General features: G+C 38.4%; 1 protein-coding gene across 1 annotated transcript in view; it reads right to left on the bottom strand.

The window, feature by feature from the left end:
* Nucleotides 1-2,234, bottom strand: part of fibcd1a (fibrinogen C domain containing 1a) — a 97,293-nt gene extending 95,059 nt beyond the window's left edge. Inside the window, exons 1-2 of the mRNA XM_029259584.1 lie at nucleotides 2,137-2,234; nucleotides 1,854-1,947 (exon numbers count right to left, since the gene is read on the bottom strand). Coding sequence (XP_029115417.1) covers nucleotides 1,854-1,925 — 72 coding nt within the window. The 5' untranslated portion in view covers nucleotides 1,926-1,947; nucleotides 2,137-2,234. The remainder of the gene's footprint in view (nucleotides 1-1,853; nucleotides 1,948-2,136) is intronic.
* Between the last annotated feature and the right edge of the window lie 23,438 nt (nucleotides 2,235-25,672).

The following is a 25,672-nucleotide window of genomic DNA, read 5'->3' as shown; positions in this document are numbered from 1 at the left end:
CTATTGATTGACAACTTACTAGCCAATCAACATCGGCCAACACAGGCTGTCAAATGAATAAACATAAAATTAAGCCCTGGTATTTTAAAAGCTCTGCAAATTCTATATCATTCTCACAATGCAGACAAAGATATTAAGTGTACAAATTCAGAGATACTGCTACAGTTTCTAATCAGATTCAGAATTCCGTTTCAGCTGGTTTTGATGTCACTGAACTTATTTAAGTACATTGTGTGTGGTCTAGCAATATAAAATGATCTCAGAAAAACTGAACTACTTGATCAAATCAAGAACATTACTTTTTTTTTTAAATCATGCATTTACTTCTGAAATTATTGACAAATTACTTCTGACCTTACTGCATGAAAAGGGTTTCTGTGCATTTCTACACAAAACGGGCAAAAAGAAACTACAAAACTACATTTCTTAACAACAAATACATTATGAGAATCTAATCTGATTCTAAGTATTTCAAAAGTAAGTGAAACATACAAACACACAAAGACACATACACACAGAGGCCAGGAGCGGCACACACTGCCACTAAATGACCTGCATGTCAAGTCTACACATGAAAAGCACACAAAGACCATGAGTCACCACTTCGATTTACTGTGCCCACCGTGCACAGTTTTTCCATCTCCCCACCACTCTGGCAACAGCAACAAGCAAGCTTGCTTCACATCAAAGATACCACTGATGCCCACTGGCACCATCCCAGTTCTCCCCATATTCAAACTTGTAATACTCCACCTGTACTTGCACCATAATTAACACATATCATGCTAACAGCCATGTACTTATACTTAGATATGTAGGAAGGGAGTTGGGTGGTTGGGGAAACATCAGAATTTGTTACACAAAAAATCAAGAAGCAATATTTATTGATTTAATTCATATATTATTACTATTACTACTACAAATGCAATTATCAAAATATATATTTTTACAGGCATAGATGTAAATTTCATTTCTTGTCCTTCCAAATTTTCTGCTAGCATCTCTTTCAATCACAGCCAGTTCTAGGTGAAGTGGCTCTCACTGACTGGTTGGGTTAAAAATGTATCACTGAATAACGGCTAACATCTGCGCATCAGCTTGCTTGAAAACATCATTCTCACCACCATGCTTTCGTTTATGATTCAGTGTTTTATTTTGTTGCCCTTTATTGACCTTGTGACAACTGATTAACAAATGAATCAGCTTTCATAGAAGCACGTACACACAGGTCAACACCACCTGCTTCAGCCGCGTAGACAGATTTTCAATACTAACCCTGTGCAAATACATTTTTTTTTTTTTTTTTGCTATTGACAATTATTGAAAAGCAAATTAAAACGGGAAGTGGATGTTCTGGAAAGAGGAGAAATAAACTGTTTTGGGGGTGCGCACCCACGTCACACACCCCCGGTGGAATCACAGCAGTTCTGAGCGTCTAACCTGTGACTCATGAGTCATGGCAAAAAATGAGCACTGGAGTCGAGCGGTTCCCACACACTGCGAGTGTGTGTCTGTGTTCCTTCAGCACCAGGTGTGTTCTGTGTGACCAGCAGCTTTTCCAGCCAGCGTGAGAGTGCAGCAAATGCAGAGGATCCATAAACACACGCGCACAGAGTGGAGCTGTGCATTTTGCGTATTTCGAACCGCCGGTATTTCCAGTACGGAACACGCACCGCGACTTCACTGGACAGGACAGCAGAGAACATGACAGAATTGGACAGAGAGGACAGTTTGAAAAGACACAGGAGAGGACTGGAAAAAAAAAGAAAAAAGAAAAGCATCGCACTATGCAGGAGTGTACGGAACTGGACTGGACAAGAGAGGACAGAGACAGAGGACAAGACAGGACCTACCTGGTTCTTCTGCTGCTGTCCATCGTCGAGTTCCGAAACACTGTTCATGATTTTCCATCGATCGTTTACCATTCTCTGGAAAACCTAAACCCTCCTATCGTGTCACAGACACATGGGAAACAGTCTTTTTACTTTTCCTCCTTCCAGAATGATTCCATGAAGAAGACAGAAAATGAACGCTGACACACAAACGCTACAACTACTTCTACAGGCAGGTCTTTCTACACGGGCTACGGGCGACGGGGAGCCAGAAGCCACACACACACGGCCAGATCATACATACTTATAGCACGTCCGGTGAAACTATGGGCTTCTTCCCTTTTTCTGTGTAATATTCCTCGAAAATAAAAACGCTGAGGCAAAGCACAGCAGGGTTTTCCCGTTTCTTTTTTCCACACAAAAACTGTATTGTTGAGAAAGAAAAAAAAAAAAAAACAGCCCCAAAAACGCCCTTTTTTTTGAAGTTAAAAAAAAAAAAAAAAAAAAAAAAAAAAAAAATCCTCAAAAACAAGCAAAATAACCAGTAAACCGTGCTCTCCTCTTCGTCAGAACCGCGGAATAAGGGGAGCCGCGCGCCACGCCGGGCTCATATGGATTAAAAAGGTTTTACACAGTCTCGCGGTTTAACTCTCCCACTTAACGTCAGTATCCGTCCTTGTCACAAAACTACAGGGGCTCTGGCGCCCCGGCCGAAGGACACACGCTGTTCTCCCCTGTCCTGTCCGAGGAGATAATGATGGTGATGGTGATGACGACGGCCACCAAAAGCTTTCTCACACGCCACTGAGAGAGCTGCGTTTTTCGAGGGGCTTCCGCGGCGCGCGGACCTGTCAGTCAGAAGCGGCGCTCTGCGCGCGAGAGTGCGCGTCCTCGCTTGTGCGCGCGGTTGCCGCTGCCGCGAGAACCGCAGCCACGAGCACCCTCGACACCAGATTACTAGCGGCCACGTACACCGGTGTGCGTACGAGTGCGCGTGTGTAAAAGCCAAAGCCGGGTTCTTTCGTGAGGGAGAATAGAAAACCTTGGGGATTATTATTATTATTATTATTAGTCGACCTCTTGACGACTCCAAATTTTACATTTGAAAGAAAGATCGGAATGTTTAGGAACTTGTGAAAAACGGTTTCTTTTTTTTTTTTTTTCCCCCTAGTGTTGTAATCCTCCTCCTGTCGTACTTTTTTGACTGAAATAGTGTATTACTTTAGTTTAGCCTTCTTTTACGTTTTTTTTTTTTTTTTTTCCGTTCTTCTCAGCACAGCTGCCTCTTCTTGCAGGAGCCGACACTGGACGGGTAACAACGAGCAGCCCGATTCCTCCTGCATTGATTGTCGTCAAGTGCCGCCTGTCTGACAAACTCACATCCCCAGATCATCTCAGCGAGTCTTCGCGTTCGGCAGTGGGAACTGAAAATGATATCTATCCTTGGAATTAATTTGCAAAATGCCACCGGCCAGTTCACGGTGCAGCTACTGACATATTTAGCTTCTCAAAAGCAAAGGCCCTGCAGTCCTCCTAACCTAATTTCCCATCAAATTGCCCTCAATTTAGAGAGAAGCATCTCAATGTACTTTTGCTAGTGTTCAAAGACAAAAACAGGTTATCCTCAGAACATGTTTCTCAATTCAGCACCTGAGACAATAGCTTCTTCTTCACCACAGGCATTACATGGTAAAGCAAGGTTAATTTATCACCCCACGAGTTCTGTATAACCCCAATGAATAGTTTTGCTAATGATTTTAATCTGTGCCCAATAACTAGTTATTTTGCCCAGGATCTTCACACAATTTGATCAGTGGGGCTTCTTGCGCATTTTAGGTACTGCTTATTAAGGAAATGACATGGCAAGATAATGAAAAATATAATTGTTTGCTTGTTTGTGTGAAGTCTCACCCCCAGAAACTATTCAGTTTAATGAAATGAGTTTTATGGAAAAAATGCTGTACCATATCTAAGATGTCACTCAGCACCAAAATATATCTATATTTACAGGTAGAGATGTAAGAGTTTCTTGTCCTTCCAAATTTTCTGCTGGCATCTCTTTCACAGCCACTTCTAGGTGAAGTGGCTCTCACTGACTGGTTGGGGTTAAAAAATGTATCACTGAATAATTGCTAACATCTGCACATCAGCTTGCTTGAAAACATCATTCTCACCCTGCATTCATTCGTGATTCGGTGTTGTATTTTGTTTATAGTGTCCACTGTCTTTCTGTTCTATAGCCTTTTGTTTGATTTAAAAAATGCTTTTGGGAATCTTAATGCTGGCATTTACATGTAAATGTTTCAATAATGTATTCAGTATTAAGAAGGGCAACTGTTTGTGTGCTGTTAGTTTAAGCTGATTGTGTTTGTCTATTGTTGTCACTTGCTAAAGATCAGACCACATTTTTTAAGTAATTAATGCAGAAATCCAGGCAATTCCGAAAGGTTCACAAATTTTTCTTGCAACTGTATTTGTGCCAATAATTTCATTTATATTATTTAAATTCTTCTAGTTTTAATTTCTACTACCAAAATACCTATTCAGAACAGGACAGTAATGGTGCTTTTAGAATGAATCTGATTATTTTTTTCCCCTAATATTATTTTCATTCCGACACATGCACGTACACAAATACACACATGCCTTGCGGCGGACTGGCGTCCCGTCCTGGGTGTGTCCCCTTCCCCCTCTGGCCTTACGCCCTGTGTTGCCGGGTTACACAAATACAAACGTGTTTCAATAGAATTCCTTTATATACAGCACAAAAAAAAAAATCCTGTAACATTTAAGAGAGCGCAAACTGGATTTTCTGAGTAAACTAGAGGTGTCGAGACAATGTAATGTATCCTTAATATTTACAACTCACTACTTGAATGATTTAAGTAGAAATTTGGTTTGTATCTGTTTTATACCAAAAGGAATAACAAAGTGATGAGGCTTTTTCAGTATTTTTCACTGGGACCCTACTGCTTGTACTATAAGTCTGTGACCCTCACAATCTCTGGAAACACTGGAAGTGAGACCTTTGCTATTGAGATTGATAGTGAGAACATGTCTCATTATCAGTATCATTATCATGTCTGAGACAATAGCCTGGACTGCAGTGTTAACAGTAAATCATCTCTCAGTTTGAAATTGTCATCTGCACAGTGTGTGGCAGCAGCTATTTTGTCACAGTACTGACTTCATTCAGTCAAGGACTAATGTTAACTCTTTTAAAGTAAATTTGAATTATTTTCAGTTGTTTGGGGGAATTATATTTTTTCTGAAAAAAAATCTATTTATATATGCAAATGGTTTGTAAGAGATTTTATTCACACTGGGTAGATGTAGCAAGGAGCAAATATGTACATGTCAAAATATAATTAACAATAACCTCAGTCAAAACCCCTGTCAAATTAGTATGTGTCAAATAACACATCGTCCATGTCTACAACTGAAGCAGTTGCATTCATTCAGTAAGCTCTGCATATGTCTGCAATAGAGCATTCTGGTGTAGCATTTCTGTGCCTATGATTAGTTCTTCTATCGACTTACATGACCTTTAAGGAGAAGGTTAAGTTTATATATGGGTTATTTTCCATCTTTTCAAATAATCTCATATTCTGACATACATACGCTGATATCAGGTTGAGTACTAGAAGTGATCAAAGTGAAATTTGTATGAAAACAGGAAGAAAAGTCTCTTAGCCCAGGATGGTGGGACAACAATTATACTTGAATCTTCAGACATGGAAATGAGTGGCAAAGGGACCCTATTGAAAGGAACTACCCTGGGAACAAACAGCAATCTCAACCAAGTAGCTCCAGCTGTGGATGCAAAAAATGTCCGGGAGCTAAAACAACACACTTTGTTGATTAGCTATCAGTACTTTGTACATAAACATCAGTGACCACCACAACTAGAGAATGAAAATATGCCAGAAATTTTAGAACTAACAAAAAGAAGCCAGTCAGGTCATTACCACCACTTTCCTTTGATTCTCATAAAACAATGTCATAGAAAGGAAAGAGGTATGACACATATGAAATCAGCTTTGATTTAGACATATCTGAACTTCATAATGTTTTGTGATATTGTTTTTCTTTCATTATTTGTGAAAGGAAATAAAAATGCGGTTTACCAGTTACTCAAACTACAAAAATAGACTGAATGACTGTGCTTTTAATATTCCATGTAATCACAGCTACATTTGGGATTGAACTGTAAAGATTCATTAGATAAGCTATCAGACAGAGACCTGTGAACAATTCCAAAGACATATGCCAGCTGATGTGAGACTAGCAAGTAACACTGTTACAGGCCCACAAAGGCACACATAGGTAACACTGTTACATCTCCATGACAACAGAAACAGGCACCATGGTTACATCTGTAGAGCAAACTACTGATACAGGAATTAGCATTCACATACCAAAGGATGCTATCTATATGTGTATTTAAATTGATTATATTTAAGTTTGGATAATATTGCACATGTGCTTTTTACACTACAGGTACACACATATAAACATTATAAGCTTTAGCTTGATTTAGAGTCATTAAGTAATATCACATTTGACCCATATTTACACTACACACGTGCAGAGTCAACAAGCAGAATGTTCTATGCACAAGTAAACAACTCTTTGGAAATATTTCTTTCAATTTGTTTGTGGACAAAATGAGAGAAGAGAGTGAGGAAGAGGGAATTGCTGTATAGTTCATACATCAAAAAAACACAGGCACAGTGCCAACACAGTAACTCTGAAGAGAGCCTCCATGTTTAATAACTGATCCATCAGTCACTAGCATCAACAGCTGAGAAAGTATACACCAAGTCCATTATGAAACTCACTGATGGCCAGACCAAAACACTCAGTCTACCTGTATAAGTGTAAGCGCTAGGTAAAACGCAAAATACGGGAAGCGACAAGACCTTTTTCTATTTGTAGTTTTGTTTTTTTTTCTTTTTTTTCCCCTCTTCTCCCCCCCCCCCTTCTCTATTCCTGTCTGCCTCTGTGGATTCATTTAGAAATGATTCTGAATTAGATGGCCCATGTCCCCAGTTTAGGGATTCTGCAGTATCATTGGTTCTTTCTTTTACAAACTGCATGACCCAGGTGCTTTATTTGCAGACAGAATACTAAGTAATTATCTCTCTACATCCCTTGGGCTCCACTCCTAGCCTTCTCTCTGAACTGTGCCTACCAGCAGCTTCTTGCAAGACCAAATCAAGGCAAGAGCAGACAAGTGGTCGACACCAGAATGGAACAAAAGAATAGATAATGGAAAGCATAATCAGTGTGGTGTTCCTCATGAAAACACATTAGGTAATACTCTGGTTGTGTGCTCCTTCTTGAACATTTTGAGTTTTGAAGTTAGGAAAGAGTAAAGAGAGGGGGAAAAAAAAAAAATTGTTTCACAGAATGCATTTTATGTAGAATGATTGTGAACCAAGGAAGTTAGGGAGAAAGTCATTCAATCAGAACTGTGCTGGTTCATGGCCCAAGGAGACTGACTCATTCTATTTGAACACACTGGGTATGAGTAAGATATTTATTTACCCTTATTGGATTCAGTACAAAACCAAGCACTATAAATGAATAAAATTGCCTTAGATGAAAGTATTAGCCACGCAGTGATATAATCTTAAGACGACAGCCATTTCAACAGCAGAACAAACATATTTTACTTTGTGTACCTTCAAACAAAATGAGATCTGTAGTTCTACCTGCATTAGGTGGGGGGGGGGGGGGGGCATTGTTGATATCATAGTGGTTAGTGCTGTTATCTTTGGATTTGAAAGTGACTAGTTAAAGTCTCTTCTACTGGCATAATACTGCTAAGAAAGGTCCTTATCCTAAAATGCTCCAGTAATGTTCATCAACTGAGTATATAGTTATAGTTATCTTAAGGTTGCAAGTTGCTTGAGAATAAATGTAAATATGTGAACAAACTGCAGGAAGTATGGTTCTAACAGAAATTGGTGACCTGATGGTTCCTGGCCATATCTCTGGTAAAGCCTTGATATTGCACTCTTGAGAAAGTTAAAGTACCTAACCTTGATAGTTCCTAAAAAAATTCACGGAAAGAACAACTGTGAGCTATAAGACGACCAGGACATATTGTGACATTCTCAGATGAGACACGTACCCTTTTTGCCCTAGCTTTAACTCATATCCCCAGGAATAATTAATAATTAGCAACAAGGAGGCTGAGACTCAAGGTTAGTTAACTTGACCCTCTTAACACACACTCACATACACAGGCCTTATTTCTCAGCTCTTTAAGCATCTTGCCTTGGGCTTTCTAAAACCTAGCCCCATTTTCTACATTAATTACATTGCTGGGCTTGGGAAAAACAGAAAATGAAAACAAAACAGCTATGTTTTGCTAATGGAACATAAAAGGTTGTTCATATTCTAGGAGACAACTTCCAGTGGGCAAGACCAGAATTTAAATAAAGTGGCTGAAAAGAGACATTGTGAACACTTATGTTAAATTTAGATCTTACAGCATTTTGCTTGTGTTTATGTAATCATGATGGCTGTGATCTTTTTTTATACTCTGGAGTAATGTCAGTGACCCCAATGAAAGAAAACATAACATTTAAATGGGTTACAGAATATGTGATGCAGTGTTGTATACTGACATATTTTAAGAGTACAGTTAAACTCATCATAAAATTTTTTTAAATTTAATCATCAATTAAGCAGCAAGGTTAAAACTTACATTTACAGTCCTTTTTACAACTTCCAAAGCTACTTAAATGTAGTTTATCTAAAATGAAATTGAGAAACATATGAACTAGTGCTACTCAGTGTCTGTCTTAGCTTTTCTGAGAAACGTTAACCCATTTAAATGACATAACTGCAAGTTTTTTTTATTAAAGCCTGTACAAAAATTAATAAAATATGACTCCTTTAGCCTTTTTTTACATTATCTTTTTCTGAACCAAAATGTGTTTGACTACATAAGTCTAGCAGAACTTTTGAGTTTAATCCTACTTTGCCCTGAGAGTTATTTGGTCATGTGTGCACTTTCTTTATAAGGGCATAAGAAATACTCAGAGTTCAACATAAACAAACTGCAGAGGCAAAATATGCAATGAACTGCAGGCACTATGTGAGTGCTTGCATTGTGCACTGCAAGTGTACTGCATTATGTAAGGAAATCTATGCATTAGTTGCTGTTTACAATGTCATGACACAGAAAATTTTGATACATATCTGATATATCTGTTTAGCAAAAATATCCTACAAGAAAAAAGTTATTACTGTTTCTGGACCAAGGCAGAACTGTTTAAACAGACAAAAATACATACTTATTGCTGAAATACAGTAGTGGTGGGGGAAGCCAAGGTATCTTTTTCAAGGTTGTGGCAATTGCAGTTTCCCCTTCTGAATTTATGTCCCATCACCTTTGGTCTGCTTCTACTGTTTTGCTGTTGGTAATGCTTTAATTTGGAATTCTGAGTTGGGAACCTGTAGGGATAAAGAGGGCAGAACAGTTCTTCAGCCTACCTCCTTTAGATGCAGCTCAGCAATCCACGGCACCACATAGAATATAAAGGTGCATGGCAGCAAGGTACATGAAAAAGAAGCTTTACTGATTGAAGAAATGAGGTAGTTTGTTGATCCAGCAGATCTTTGAAACATGCAAAAGTAATGGTGACTATTATGTTGAACTTTCTGGTTGTATTATTTCTTCAGTGCTTAGTCAACACATTTATTCAAAGAAATTCAGAACAGCATGGGAAATACTTCACTGAAATTGCTTCCTCGGTGGTACAACAGAACCCTTACTTTCTGCTAGAGTTCTGTGTTCTTCAGTGTTTTCCTGCTCGGTGTGTATTTTATTGAAAACCATCCATCCATGCCTTATAAATAACCATATGCCCAATATATGGTTAGCATGACCCTTAAAGAGACGCATAGGGCATGAGATGCGATGTACTCACAAAGCAATCACACATACTCATTCAGTTGTACATTCACACACTACGGGCAATTTAGTGTCAGCAATCCACCTGAAACGCATCTCTTTTGATGCTGGGACGAAACAAGAACCTGGAGGGAACACACAAACAAAGGGGAAAACAGGCAAGCTCCTCACCAACCAAACCACATTTAACTCTTTGTCCAAATCCATAGCCCAAGAGCTATGAAGCACTGGCACTACCTTCTGTACCACCATGTCTCCTGTGCAATTAAGAATGCAGCTTTTTTGTTAGTTATCTTTGTGCCCCTCTGGATTTTATCATATGAAGATTAAACCATAAAACAGCCTCATCTTTAGCATTCTTCCATTCATCTATCCATTTTCATTAACCACTAGTTCTGAGCAAGATCACACCATTTGAGAGCCTATCCCAGAATCACTAGGTGCAAAGCATGGGGAACACCCTGAACAGGACACCAATACACACACACACCCACCTTTTTACACACTGAGAACAACTTAACTTCACCAGTTCACCTGGACTGCATATTTTTAAAGTTGGCAGGGGGAAACTCCACACAGATGTAGTGAGAAAATGGAAACTCCACACAGACTGAGCCAAAGTTGAACCCATGCCCAAACAACCCAGTTTCTGTGAGGCAGCAGTGCTCCACCCTGCACTAACACAATGCCCTTTTATCATTCTTGCAATTTCAAATTGAAAAAGAAAGAATTTGTTTATGAACAATTTTTTTTTCTCTCCAATAGCTAAAAATTAGTCAATGGCTATGAAAATTGAACTGCTCCTGCATGCACTTTATTACTATAGAGATAAGCCTTCCATGCTTTTGAACACAGGGCTCATTTTGAGAAGTCCTTCTCTGGATTTCTGCAAAGTTAAAAATGTTAATGGCCTTTTCCTTGTCATGCAGCCAGAGCTGTCTGTAGAATACACTACATTGCAGCAGCCACAGCTGGATTTGTGTGACCCCAGAAAAGCACCTCTGAGGGAGTAATACTGGAAGACAGATGTTCAAGACAGATGAATGAAATTAGATCACCAACTGCAGGGCAGAGAGAGAGAGGGCTGTCAGCTAACAGATCACAATAATTATGTGGTATTCCTGCTCTTTTTTCAAAAATTTGCTCCCTACCAGGTGAGAGAATGGGAGCTAAAAAGATATTTTTAAAATCTTTGTGGATTGGCAGTAGGATTGTGTTTTGGGGCAGTGTCCTACAAGGGCAGTTGAGACTCAATTCTGAGTCAAAGACAGTCGTGTCAGCATTGTTGGGTGCGTGGAAGTTCAGATGAAGAGAAAGGTGCACTTTTACCATGGAGTGGAGCGATGAATTATCAGTGGTCCAACTTAGCAAAAGGAAGGGGGGGGGGAGAGAGAGAGAGAGAGAGAAAAAAAACAACCCACACAGGACAAGAGTGGCATGAACAACTGGCAAAGGCTCAGAAGAGTTATGGACATAAAATATATGGCAGGTGAGAGGAAAAGACCATTCTCTACTTGACCCTCTGTTAACCTGTTCAGTGGCTGTATTTTTTGCTCATTGTGATTGTCACTGAGAATTAGACCTAACCACAGTTCACTCAAGATAGCTGCAGAAAAGGCCACACTTCATGTTGTAAACTAACGTGAATTTCTATGGTGATATAGATTAAATTTATTCTACAGAGGTGTGTGGATGGCTTCAGATTGCAGTCATATCCTCTGTAAATGATAAAGATGAAGGCAGAAGCACATTAAAAGGTTAGAAACAGGCAAATGTGTGTCCATTCATTCCAAAAAAAATATAAGCATGGTCATAAAAAAAGACACTTGTACAGTGACAGGAAACTTTTAATGCTGATCATTGAGGGGGAAGAAGAAAAAAAAAGATTATATTGCCAGAATATATGTAGCAGACAATCTAAGAGAAAAAAAAATGCAATGCATGCATTTCATCAACAGAAAGACATTTTGATACTGATAAATGATACTATAGCACAGTCAACTACAAATTTATCTCTTTTCCCTTCCTGTTTGGAAGTTTATTTGGGGATTATGTGAAAAAAGGTTTAAAATTTAAGATACTCCCAATTATTACACTGAAAATTATATTGAGTTCATAAACAATGCTGACACATTTAAACATTTGTCCTCTGTACAATCAGCATCTTAATTTGAATTGTGAATCAACTAGCTAATAACACTGTAATGACCATGATAAAAGTGCTATTCTAAGAATAAATTACCCAAGCTGGACCACTTTTTCCTTATGTTTAATAAGGATCTAGGATATCATTTTAGTTTGTAATGAGGATGAACCATAGATGTTCTATTTAAAGTTATGTTAATACCCATTCCTAAACTGTCTAATGTTACAAGATTTTATCTAACTAAAATGCTCACTCTACATATATAAACTGTGCAGTTTTGTGATAAAGATCACTATCTTGATAAGTTATCTTAGGATGACAAATGCAAAAAACTCATATCATGGAAATTTCACAGTGCACCAATAAATCATATGTTGCCTTTTCTAGAGTATTGACCTTCTGAGACATTTTCAGGTTGCCCCTTCTGAACAGAGGAATGATTCGGTATTCATTCACAGTGTAACCTATAGCAACAAGTCAAATCCCTTGTTAGTCTTCGGATATGAAACTGCCTAATCAAGAAAGTTTGCTGCGCTGGAAGCAGCTGAAACTAACGGAGGGGACGAAAAAAAAAAAAAAGGCAACTATTCGTCTTATCATGCTTGGCTGCAGACAGGTTTATGACATCGTTGCCTGGACCCAAGTATATCACTCACTTCACATATCACAAAATGTCAGTTGTGGAAGCAGTACAGTAAATATAACTGGCTTCATATATACATTGAAGTAATGACTGACTGGAAAGATCTCTGAAATTTGATGTTTCAATATGATAATATTGATTTTCAAACCCTAATGGCTGATACTGCATAACTGGAGGAAAAGATTCTCTGTACAGAATAATATAAATTGCTTTTATTTCTAACAATGAACAATGTAATATGCTATAGTATTACAATGTTTACCATTTAGTCAAAAGCTGGTTAATGCATTTTTTTTTTTTTTATATAAATGGCCTTTTTTCAGCTGACAGAGTTGCACAATTTGAAATCGTACTAATGCCGAAGCCTTCCCATGTAGCTTCCCTACTTGTCTCTCTGCATTGGCTTCCTACAGCTCCCCAGATCAAATTTAAGACTCTGGTTATGGCCTACAAATGCATCAATGGAACTGCTCCCAGCTATCTACAAGACTTGATCATCTGCTAAACCCCAACCACACTGCTACTCTCTTCCACATCTGCCCACTTGATGGTCCCACGCATCAAAGTTCTCGATTCTGGCTCTGTTGTGGTGGAATGACATCCCCCCTCTCACTCAGAACTGCTGAATCTCTGTCCACATTTAAAAAGGTTCTTAAAACTCACCTCTTTCAGACTCACTTCACAGAAGATCTAAGTTCATGCAAGGTGTAAATGTTCATGCACTATAACTTTAAGATCATGCTGGATAAACCATTATAAAGATACTGCTGTAATATAACATAAATGCTTATAGACACATCTCAAAAAAAAAAAGTTGCTAGGAAGGTGTTTTGGAATCGTGGCTACTTGGATGAAGTTTAATGCAGCTACTCATGTGATGTACATAGGTTCATATGGTGGAAGGAAAACTACTTGTGCTTAAATCACATGTCTGCATCTATATCTTTTCCTGCTAATGTAATGCACACATTGTATTTTCTATGAGATAAACATCGCTTTGGAGAAAGCATCTGCTAAACGAAGAAATGTAAATGTACTGCAGTTCAATATATGAACTACAATCATGCACATCCGTCTAGGTCTGAGAAAATTCAGAGGCCTAAAAATGCTTTCAAGCACCATTCTGGCCTACATACTAGCCTTTGTTCTGCAAAGCGAGCCACCTTTACATTCATGTGAAAGCAAGATGACCTCTGCTTCCTGATACATACAGAGCACAAAGTGGTCGGAGGAAACACATCAGGCCAGAGCAGGGCTTTAGTCCTGGCTTGAGTCGTCCCCTGAGCAAGGCAGAAATTGCCCGTCTCAGCTTTTTTCATGAAAGAAGAGAGCTACAGTGCTGGAAACTGCTTACTTTAGCAAAGGCACAGCTGGAAATGAGTGCAGTGAGACGCTCAAAGGATAGCACCATTTTATCTAAAGGTTTGAGAGTACTATCGCACTCATAAACATTAGTATTATTACCAAAGTAGCCACACTATAAAGAAATCTGCATATATCTGCAGCTTTATGTATCACTGTATTCAGTCTATGAGCTAAACCTCCTCTTATTCATCTAAAGGTATAAAAGATATCTATGAGAGTTAAAAAATATGGTTACGGGATAAAGGGGGGTGTGGTGGTGGCGCAGAGGGTTTGACCGGCATCCGCTGTGTTACTGGGATAGGCTCCAGCTCGCTGTGACCCCGCTCGGAGCACATGGTTGTTGACATTGTACGTGGCGGTGTGGCAGGTTCAGACAGTGCCCGTTGTGTGGTGGGTCTGGGGTTTGAGCCCTGCTTAGGGTACCTTACGACAGACTGGTGACCTGTCCTGGGTGCGTCCTCTCCACCTTCAGCCTTGTACCCTGGGTTACTGGGTGATGCCCCAGGTGATCGCAACCCCTCTTAGGATAAGCGGATCTCGACAACGGATGGATGTTTACGGGCTGAGCTAAAGTTTAAGAAATAATTTTTCATGGCACCAGTTCTCTGCAATTGTACCACCTATGAATGTTTACATATTACAGTAACCTGTAGCTATCATCCTGCTTGTCACTTATAATGCACTAGTTAGATTGCCACCTTAATTTTTGTTTCAGGTCCACCAAAACATTCTTTTAAAGTAATATGTTAAGATAACATGATTAAAAAAATGTGTCTCCAAGTAAAATGTCAGCTATATCAGAAGTAACAATGTAAATGTTTAAAGTCATTGAAGGACATGGACAAGTTGACCATTTTTTTCCCCCCCTTTCCAAACACCCCTGTTTCCTTCATCACTTTTCCAAATGAAATTGTTATACACTAATTGAAGTTCATTCCTTTTGTCCTTATTTACTGCAGTAAATATTGATACTTTATAAGATTCACTTTACACAAAATTGAGAACCAAAATCAATACATACAACCACAGTAGTTTTAGATGTGAAAGAAGATCCATCAAGCATCTTGTTTTTTCCAGAAGAGAGAATCATAAGAAATTGCACTGCAGTATTTACTTGATTAACTAACCAGACTTATAGGCTATTTACGCAGTCACTTCTAATTCCTAAAGGGATTAGTCCATTATTCTACTCAGCATTGTGACAAAACACATTACAGTCCATATGATTTTTATGTATGTGAAGTATAAGAACAGCCACATCACAGTTCTTTTCAATTTGACATATAGAAAAAAAAATGAATAGATCCCCTTTTTCACTTCTGCAACATGCTATTAAAATTCACAGGCTTGGCAGTCCCTGTATGTCTGTGACAAGTGGAGTTTATACAAGTGTATTGTTAGATATGCTCAATAGTGATCTGGAAGAAAATCATAATGAAGGAAATAAATTGCACAGCAAACTCTTACCTTCATTAAAAAGGGGAAAAGCTTCATCTACCATGTAGAACATCTTAATCCATTTTCTGTTTGAAAGTGCACCTTTTCTGAATAGATAATATAATTCTATACAACTTTGAATGTTGTATCAACAGAACTGTGTAACAGAGCTGCAAGAAATAAATAAATACTATGTCAGGGTATAGGAATGATATAGAAGCTCTTACCTGTGGTAAGTGAAATCTTCATTCATCCAAAACAAGAAAAAACACAAAAGTGAATGCCAGTGAATTTCTTACACAGCCATTTCCTTCCAGCCCTCAGTTTCAAATTGTCCTTATATTGGTTTTTGATAGAATTCTTTTTGTTAAGTGAAGTGATGAGATTTCAGAATTTCAAAATCCTTGAAAAATGACAGTGATTATCCATCTTGTGTTTGGGTTCTTTTTTTTTTTTTAAATCAATGGCAAATCAATCAGATTCATTGTATTGCTGCATTGGGCTTTGTCTGGCAACTCAAAAGTAAAACTTTTCAACTGTTAGCTGCACTTTTAAGGAAATATTACCCCTGTGCCTTTTGATTAGTGAGATTTGTAACTGATAATTTAAATTCATTAGTAACTTAGAGGGCAGCTGGGGGCCTCGTGGTTTGAGCAGCTTCCTTACCTCTAAGGGTTGCCAGGTCGATACATGCCTCTGGCTGTACTGCCCTTGAGCAAGGTGCTTACCCTACAATTGCTCTAGTACCTTCTCCTGGCTGTACACGCAGGTACCTAGTTGTAGCCCTATGATGGACTGGTGTCCCATGGGGGGTGGGACTCCCCACCCCTTTCAGCCCTGCACCCAGTGTCTCTGGGATAGACTCCAGCTTGCTGCAACCGTACTTGGGATAAGTGGTTACTGAACCTGGTTGGTTAGAAACCGCTTTGTCATTCAGACTTGCACAATTTATCACTCAGCTGATATTCTTTAAGCAAATTTCATCAAATGTTGAACAGCAGCCCTTAATTTTTAATTTTTTTACAGCATAACTCACAAGACTAAGTATCAACATAGACTCACTGATTCCAGTCAAGCTAAAGGTTGAAGTAAGATTGGATGATTTAGAAGTGTTCAGGAGGAATGAGGATTAACAGCTGGACCCATTTCTGCTAATCACACCCCATTATTATATACATCTGTTCTGCATTTTCCATGTCTCTGTTCATGTTTCTACCCTACAGACATCATTTCACAGTCAAAAGTCTTTAACAACCATGCTTGAAATGGTAAGTGATAGCAGGTGAAAATTATAGCACAACAAGCTTTTCATCTGAATAGAATACTTACAGTTCTCACTCACTGACATTCCTACCAGTCAAACCTCATGTTCACCTTGTTAAATATAGCCTCCTCTCTTTTTCTTCTAGCTGTACTGTTTAGGTTTAAGCTGTTTAACATTTAAGTTAGCAGAGGGGGGGCCACGGTGGCACAGCGGGTTTGGCTGGGGCATGCTCTCTGTTTTCCTTCTAGTCCTGTTCTCTGGCCAGTCTAGGGTTTGAGTCCCACTTGGGGTGCCTTGTGATGGACTGGTGTCCTGTCCTGGGTGTGTCCCCCTCCCCCTGGGATGCGCAACCCATTGTAAGTTGTGTATCTAGCAGTGTAAGTCACCTTGGTGAATAAGGTGTGTGGGCTGGTAATACTACACAGTATCCATTGTAAGTTGCTTTGGAGAAAAGTGTCTGCAAAAAAAAAAAAATTAATGTAAATGTAGGTTTACCTTGTGTTCTCTTCAGTCATGTTCAGAACAAGTAGTGGTTCTTTCCATGATGATTTCCTTAGTTGCATGTCACATCAGATGTTTGTGGTAGTGCTTATTTCTAAGTAGTGCACAGTTCTGTTTTGCAAAACTGTGAAAAATTTTCACTTGCTAGCAGCACAGTGAAGAGCTGTTTTTTTTTTTTTTTTTTTTTTTTTTGCCAAATTGTTATATATTTGATGCCACAATATTGGTCATATTGTGTAAATGACACTTCCACTGATAACAGATCCATTGAACCATTGCACATGTACTCCAAAAGTGCATATGACAACTTGTCACCTGAAGACACAACACAAAACTATTATTAGAAGAAAGCTCCCGTAACAGGTGGGGAATGTCATGTATGTCACGACCAAAGAGTTTTACACAGGTAATCTAATTTTTTTTTTTTTTTTCCCCTCTCCAGTCTTACATGGCATTTAGACATTTAGACCTTTACAATTCATTGCTATGCCATTTGGCTGGCAGCAGGCAGCAAGCACCAAACTGCGTTTCCGCTGTAGTGAATCATAACCCTGAATTGCTATATGCCAAAGAAGAAATGTATAACTTAGAATTTTACCAGGTATAAACAAATCTACTTAGCATAACAGAAATGATACTGAATTAATCAGGTATGATCAAAATTAATGCAATAACAATTGATTATTTGAAATATCAAATATGAGTTTTGTAAGATTTTGTATAGTGTGCATATAGTTAACTTGATTCAGACTTCATTAATTTAACGTTTCTATTTGTGCTTTCATTGATCTGTATATCAAAGTACTGCCATTCATAAAATGTGTTTTCTTGAAGTTGTAAGGGAATAAAAGAGCAAACTGGTGGCTCAGGAGAATCAGTTTAATTAGTAGGTGAAAGCTATGTTGGCATTTTTGTGTTAACATTTCCTTAGGAAATTGAGGTAGCATGGTCAGCTTCCCTACTTTTCTCTTCCACATCGTGACCATATTACCTCTATTGGGTAAGGAGACATTCACGCAAATACGCCCAAGCTCAACATTTACCTAATAAACAAATTATAAAGCAAATTATAAATGTAAAATACTCAAGTTTTGCGTACTGAATGTATGCTTTGTGAACTTCTTAATGAACGAAAACAATCCATCTTATGAACAATGTGGAGAAAAACAAACGCGCACACACAAACACAAAAATAAGATAGTTATGAATCCACTGCTTGCCAGGGCTGAGTTCACTTGGGAAAGAAAGCCAATTTCACAAAGATGTAGAAAAATGATCCGTGATTTTTTGCTCCCAAGTGGAAAGGAAGATTGGCGTTGCAATTGAATGATATTCCCAGAGGAGAATAAAGCTCCTTCATGTCAGTGAGGGCTCTGGTAAAATAGGGGAAACATAAAGAGGAATATTAAATGTGACTGTACAGAGAATGAAACCATCAGCAACTCCTGAACAATCCCTAATAAAGGAGTTATGTATTGAAGCTTATAATATTGTCACCTGTATTCTGAAAATGATTTTAACCTTGTTTTATTTGTCCCTTTTTTGAAGCAACAGAATGATGCATGGATATTTAAAAACTTTTTTTGTAATGGTAATGAGAGAACTATTTTCTCAAACTCTTTGCAGGCAGTTTTGATTAACAGTTCATATTTGTTGGAAAAATATTTGTCAGCAATTGAAGTCTGAAATTTTTGGTATGTATCAATGAGCTTTGCACTGTGGCTTATTGCATTTATACACCTTCCTTTGTATACTTGTGCTATGTTTTTCAGATATAGTAATGAACATTTTTTCTCAACTACATAAATAATATACACTCACTGGCCACTTTTTTAGGTACACCTGTTCAATTGCTTGTTAATGCACATATCTAATCAGCCAATCACATGGCAGAATCTCAATGCATTTAGGCATGTAGACATGGTCAAGACAATGTGCTGAAGTTCAAACTGAGCATCAGAATGGGGAAAAAAGGTGATTTAAGTGACTTTGAACATGGCATGGTTGTTGGTGCCAGACGGACTGGTCTGAGTATTTCTGAAACTGCTGACCTACTGGGATTTTCATACAGAACTATCTCTAGGGTTTACAGAGAATGGTCAGAAAAAGAGAAAATATCCAGTGAGCGACAGCTCTATGGGTGAAAATGCCTTGTAATGCCAGAGGTCAGAGGAAAATGGTCAAACTGGTATGAGCTGATAGAAAGGCAACAGTAACTCAAATAATCACTGCATCTCTGAACACACAACACATCAAACCTTGATGAAGAGGGGCTACAGGAGCAGAAGACCACACCGGGTGCCACTCCTGTCAGCTAAGAAGAGGAAACTGAGGCTACAATTCGTGCGGGCTCACCAAAATTGGACAATAAAAGATGGGGGGGAAAAACGTTGCCTGGTCTGATGAGTCTCGATTTCTGCTGTGACATTCAGATAGTAGGGTCAGAATTAGGTGTAAGCAACATGAAAGCATGGATCCATCCTGCCTTGTGTCAACGGTTCAGTCTGGTGGTGGTGGAGTAATGGTGTGGGGGTATTTTCTTGGCACATTTTGGGCCCCTCAGTACCAACTGAGCATCGTTTAAATGCCACAGCCTACCTGAGTACTGTTGCTGACCATGTCCATCTCTTTATGACCACAGTGTACCCATCTTCTGATGGCTACTTCCAGCAGGATAACGTGCCATGTCACAAAGCTCAGATCATCTCAAAGTGGTTTCTTGAACATGACAATGAGTTCATTATACTCAAATGGCCTCCACAGTCACCAGATCTCAATCCAATAGAGTACTTTTGGGATGTGGTGGAACGGGAGATTCGCATCATGGATGTGTAGCCGACAAATCTGCAGCAACTGTGTGATGGTATCATCTCAGTATGGACCAAAATCTCTGAGAAATGTTTTCAGCACCTTGCTGAATCTATGCCACGATGAATTAAGGCAGTTGTGAAAGCAAAAGGGGGTCCAACCCGATACTAGCAAGGTATACCTAATAAAGTGGCTGGTGTGTGTATATTTATTGTACAGTAAATCTCTTTCCAAATTAAAATGAGGTAATGCAAGATACCCAAGACAAAGTTTTCAGTGAAGCATAAGAGCATTAAAGTGGAGTGTGTTTTTGTAGGTTAATTAAATGATATTAGACCTGTAAACAAAATTGATTGAGATATAGCAGAAGTGTATGCCTTTAGTCTGAGGTTTTTTTTACTATGCCCCTTGTGGTTTGGCTGAACCTTAAGAGTTCTATAGGCTTTAGACCACGCTGATAAAGTATGCTATGGTATGTTGAACTGCATAGTGTCAATACATTCATAAACTGGAAATAGAGGTGATAACAAAGTGGTTGAATTCTCCAAAGAGCTACCACTGTATGATAATTGCTAGAGAAATTAAACTTTTTTTTTTTTTGTCCAAAATAGTCTGGATAGTGCATAGGATGTGCCAGAAAGTCTCCCTCCAAAATCTGCTTTAAAACATCAGATGAATGCTATTTGCTATTCTTTCATGCATTCATGGAAGAGTGAAACTGTTTGCTGAGTAGAGCAAGAATACCTTTATAGAAACTGTAGATCAAGACTGTTTCAGATAATCAAATGCATCCATCGATTCCTCTACACTTCTGTCCTCATCAGGTGACCTGGAACGCTGGCTGTGCATTTTCTGCCAGCCTGGGAGTATCGGGGAGACTTGTTAGGAGACATCCCTGCAATCACAGCATTGAGGATTTAATGCTGTTCATCTTGAAATCCTGCTTAGTATCCCTACCTTTCACCTGCTTGTTACCGTCTAACCCCCAATTGTTATAGTCACTCACAGTACAACACAAACCTTCTGATCAGGTCACTAAAATATATCTGAATTTTTATTGAGCAGGAACAGAAAAAGTCTCAGACACTGAACTTTAAAAGTAACCAATAATTTATTAGTAAAAGTAACCAATTATTTATTTATCTGAATTTTTATTGAGTGGGATTGATATAGTCAGTCTATTGTCTAATAAATTGTTGGTTACTTTTAAAGTTCAGTGTCTGAGACTCTTTCTGTTCCTGCTCAAACACACTACAATGACCATCCTTGACAATTTCATTGTGGTTTGCCCAAAAAAAGAAACTTATTTTTCAACACACTGTAAATCTATAGTGAAGTGAAAGCAAAGCAAAAAGAAAGACAAATGTTTTCTCCATTTTAAAAGCATGATTGACTTTTCTTTAAAGACCCCAAGGCTGTCCACTCATCCAGAGAAAGCTCTGAGGTGCAGACATAAAAGGATCATGCTTTAAATGTATGCATGCATGCGTACATATATACATACATACACACACAGATATATATGAGAGATCTTATTTTCATGTTTTTATCGAGATTTGACTGCAGCCATCTCCCGTTCCTTTTTTGTGATCGAAGTGGTTCCTCTCATGCCGTTCATTACTAATAAGACTCTATAGTATCTCCTCGTATGTGCAAATCTCAATAAACATAGAAAATTAGAGGAGCCTGAGATATGAAGAAATGGATTCCCACATGTTATAGTTATTTCTCTGTCCCATTGGTGATTCCTGGGGTCCAGTATGAACATTTTCCATCTTTTAAACGATAATTTCTACATAAAAGTATAGCAATAAAAGATGCTGGAGCACATCTTTCCCATATATCATGCAAAGCAGTTTCTGGAGCTGCTAAGTAATGGTAATTTATACATAAGTTGGTAGTTATATCTTTGGTCAATACAAATCTAAAAATTTCTAGCTGCATTTTACATTTTCTTTGCTTGATTCTGTCCAGGTCTTTGAAAGCAGTATCATGTTTTTTTTTTTTTTTGTTTTTTTTTGAGGAGTATAGATACAACACCTATTCAGGGCATTCTTGTGTAACTGGAAACAAAAAAAAAAGTTTTCTGGAACCTGATTTTAAATTCAAATCTTAGTCATGTAATAACTATCATAAAGGGCAATACACATGCCTCTTAATTGAAAAATGAAAACTCAAACTAGGCTGACCACCACACCTACTCATGCTGTTCTATGAAATGAATAATTTTTTTTCAGATAAAGCCTTATGGGATGGGAGGCCTGGAAAGTATGGACCGTGAGCATAATAAATAAAGCCTTAGATCTTATCAAATGGGCCACTTTTTATTTTCATGAGAAAATACATAACTTCTTTCCGGAAAACACTAATTCCTGATTAATCTCTACCTGAAAATTGTTTTGAACAAGATATTTACATTTACATTCATCCATTTAGCAGACGCTTTTGTCCAAAGCGATGTACATCTCAGCAAAAGTACAATTTATGCATTACATTGAGAGAAGGAGACATAGCTGCAGACACGAAAGCCTCAAGCAAACCTAATTTGTTCCTTACCACTTGCTGCACCGAGGTTCATCGTTCAAGTAGATGCATAAGACACAGACAAATCCCAATACCCACACCAATTTTTTTTTTTTATTAAATATTAGAAGATACACAAATGAGCACAAATGAGATATATAATTATATGCCCATTATTTCTTCAAAACTGTATTTTTCAGTTAAATCTTCAGTAGTCATTTTCCCAATATGGCTCAATGATTTTCTAAGGCAAAGAACAGTAAAAAAAAAAGCCCAACACCCAATCTATTGTTCTGATCATATGGAGAGGTATTTCTGATACTTGATTAATATTTCAGTATTTTATGCTGGGGGGCATGATGATGCAGTGGGTTGGAGCAGGTCCTGCTCTCTGGTGGGTCTGGGGTTCAAGTCTCACTTGGGGTGCCTAGCAATGGAGTGGTGTCTTGTCCTGGGTGTGTCCTCTCCCCCTCCAGCCCTACACCCTGTGTTGCTGGGTTAGGTTCTGGCTCCCCGAGGCCCCCATATGGGACAAGCGGTTCAGACAGTGTGTGTGTATTTTATGAAGGCAATAGTACTTGCATTTAAGTCTGTTTTCCAAACCAGCCAGCCTTTAAGGACAATTATGTAACACACACACACACACACACACACACTTTCATAACATGTTGATATTATCATGATTTTCTTACTGCCCTGTTGTTGATGTGTTCAGTATGTTCACATATAATTCAACCTGCCTTGGTTATTTATTTTATCACCTTTACAAAAATGCATTTTAAATTTACTTAAGTAACAAATTACTAACTCTGTCCTATCTTCTCGTTGAGCACTACCTTGCTACATAAGACCTGAGGAGGCTTGCCAGTGGTGACAGACGAATCCCATGCTGACAGAGGATGATGTCCATCTGCCGTGACGATCGAGACGTTCCATGCCGAGTCGGGGATCCAAGATGCCATTTACCAACATTATAATTACTTGTTAAACACTGGCTTACAAATTGTTATTTTCTAGAATGCCCAGGAGGGGTGGGCTACCACTGGCCCGTGGACCCCCAGAGGTTTTTTCTCCCTCAATTTTCAGTTGGGAGTTTTTGTTCCTTTCCCCAGTGGCCAGTAGGTATACTTATAGCTCTATAATAAGTTCTTCATTATGATAGCCATTAGTTGACCGTCTTCTTTGTTTGAATCTGTTTTTCTTGCCTTATGTCTGTGTTAAAGTGCTCTGTGTCACTGCATGAGAAGAGCGCTCTATAAAAAATAAAATAATAATAATAATAATAATAATAATAACATACACAGGTATTTGTTTCAGTGCTGTCTTATATAACATGAAACAGATAGATAAATTCAAATTAACGACCTTCTTTTCCACCGCTGCCTATCTCGAACTTTCTCCTTGCTCTTGTACAAACTTTATTGTTTTTACAGGCAAAATTAGGAACAATCCTGTTGTGCATAAAAATTTGCCAGCGGCCACAAACAACGACTCTGTGAATCAGAGGTCATGAGCGTGTGACGGAGGGATGAGGGTAAAGCAGGGCACCACGTTGCCATCTAGATTATTACTGACAGCCCTTGCATTGCTCCGTAAACTCAGCGGGGATTGTGGACTGTCACCTCTGCATATATGTCACTAGACTAGCCTTTTATCCCAGAGGGACTTCTAATTCTTGCAAATTCTTGTAATCTATTTAAAGCTTGTCTGAATTTCTTTACCTCTCATAAAGAAATGTTAAATTTTCAAAAGATTGTGTCACATCTGTAACACAGTCTTCTGAACAATAAAAACACCAAAATACGGATAATTTTCCATTAGTCATTCAGTATCTTGGAGAGAAACTTCCTTAATCAAAGAAAAAAACATTTCATAGAGTGCCAATAAATGAACTGAAAGCAAACATTGAAGCACTAACAAAACTGTTATAAATTACTTTTTTCCCCCATGGACCATTTCACTAATTACATTTATTCACTTAGCAGACACTTTTGTTCAAAGCAACTTACAACAGATACTATGTAGTGTTACGAGCCCATACCTTATTCACCAAGGTGACTACACTGCTAGATACACTCCCTTAAGGGGTTACTCATCCATGCATCAGTGAAACACTTTCTCTCTCTGGAGGAACCTAAACAGCATGTTTTTGGACTGTGGGAGGAAACCGGAGAATCCAGAGGAAACCCACACAGACATGGGGCGAACATACAAAATTCACACAGAGTGAGCAGGGATCAAACCCACGTTCTCTCGCATCACCCAGGTGCTGTGAGACAACAGCGCTATTTGCTGTGCCACCATGCCACCCATGATTAATATCAGAAGTACCTGCACTGTTATGATTTAATGTCTTATGACTTAATGCTTATTAAACTGTGTTTTGCAGAAAGGTCATCATTCCAATAATAAGAACATTACTTTATGTAATTTAACTTTGATTGAAGAAACACAGAAAAACAGGGTTAACAGAACAGTAGCTATATTACATCAAATGTTAGTTCATTTTGAGACACTATTTTCTCTTAACTATGTATTTAAAGTGACATGTACATCTAATCTGTGTATGGCTTCTTATCATTTTCCGTCTACTTTAGTGGTAATCAAATAATTTCTTTTTTGAGAGGGGATAATTTAAGACTACAGCCACATTTCCACCATTCAGCAACCAATCATTCCAACCATTATATGTCCTAAATTATATAGCAAAAACCTCCAAAAGTAAAATCTGGAGAGAATTATCTAATGCTCCATATGATCATATTGGAAATGTATAAGCAAACAGGGAACTTGCATTTAGCAACTACAAATTACAAAAGGAGAACAGTCTAAAATACAATTTTTAACATGTGCTTAGGGTCAATATGATTTGGTCTTTGTATCAATGACACTGTTTCCAAAGGTAAACAGTACTTAAATTCAGGTGAACATGGCAAAAGAAGCTAAACTAGGTAGCTGATGGAAAATTTGAAGGAGGCTGCAAACAGTAATTAATTTATGTAGCTGAATTTCTTGCGGAAGAGCTCAGACTCCTCACTCGAGAGTTACGACTGCAGCGCCGTTCTTTGACTTTAATTATTATCGTTAACTGACAGCTTCTTCCAGTGCAACTTATGAGGTAACATGCCTTCATAATGAGGCCCTGGTAATATCATAAATTTGTCATAATGCACGTTTGACAGGTCGTGGAAACTGTTATAACTGTCGTAAAAATAGAGCATAC

The sequence above is a fragment of the Scleropages formosus genome, chromosome 17 (genome assembly GCF_900964775.1).
Source record: "Scleropages formosus chromosome 17, fSclFor1.1, whole genome shotgun sequence".
In the NCBI taxonomy this organism is placed as follows: Eukaryota; Metazoa; Chordata; class Actinopteri; order Osteoglossiformes; family Osteoglossidae; genus Scleropages; species Scleropages formosus.
This window is presented reverse-complemented; position numbering and strand designations above follow the sequence as displayed.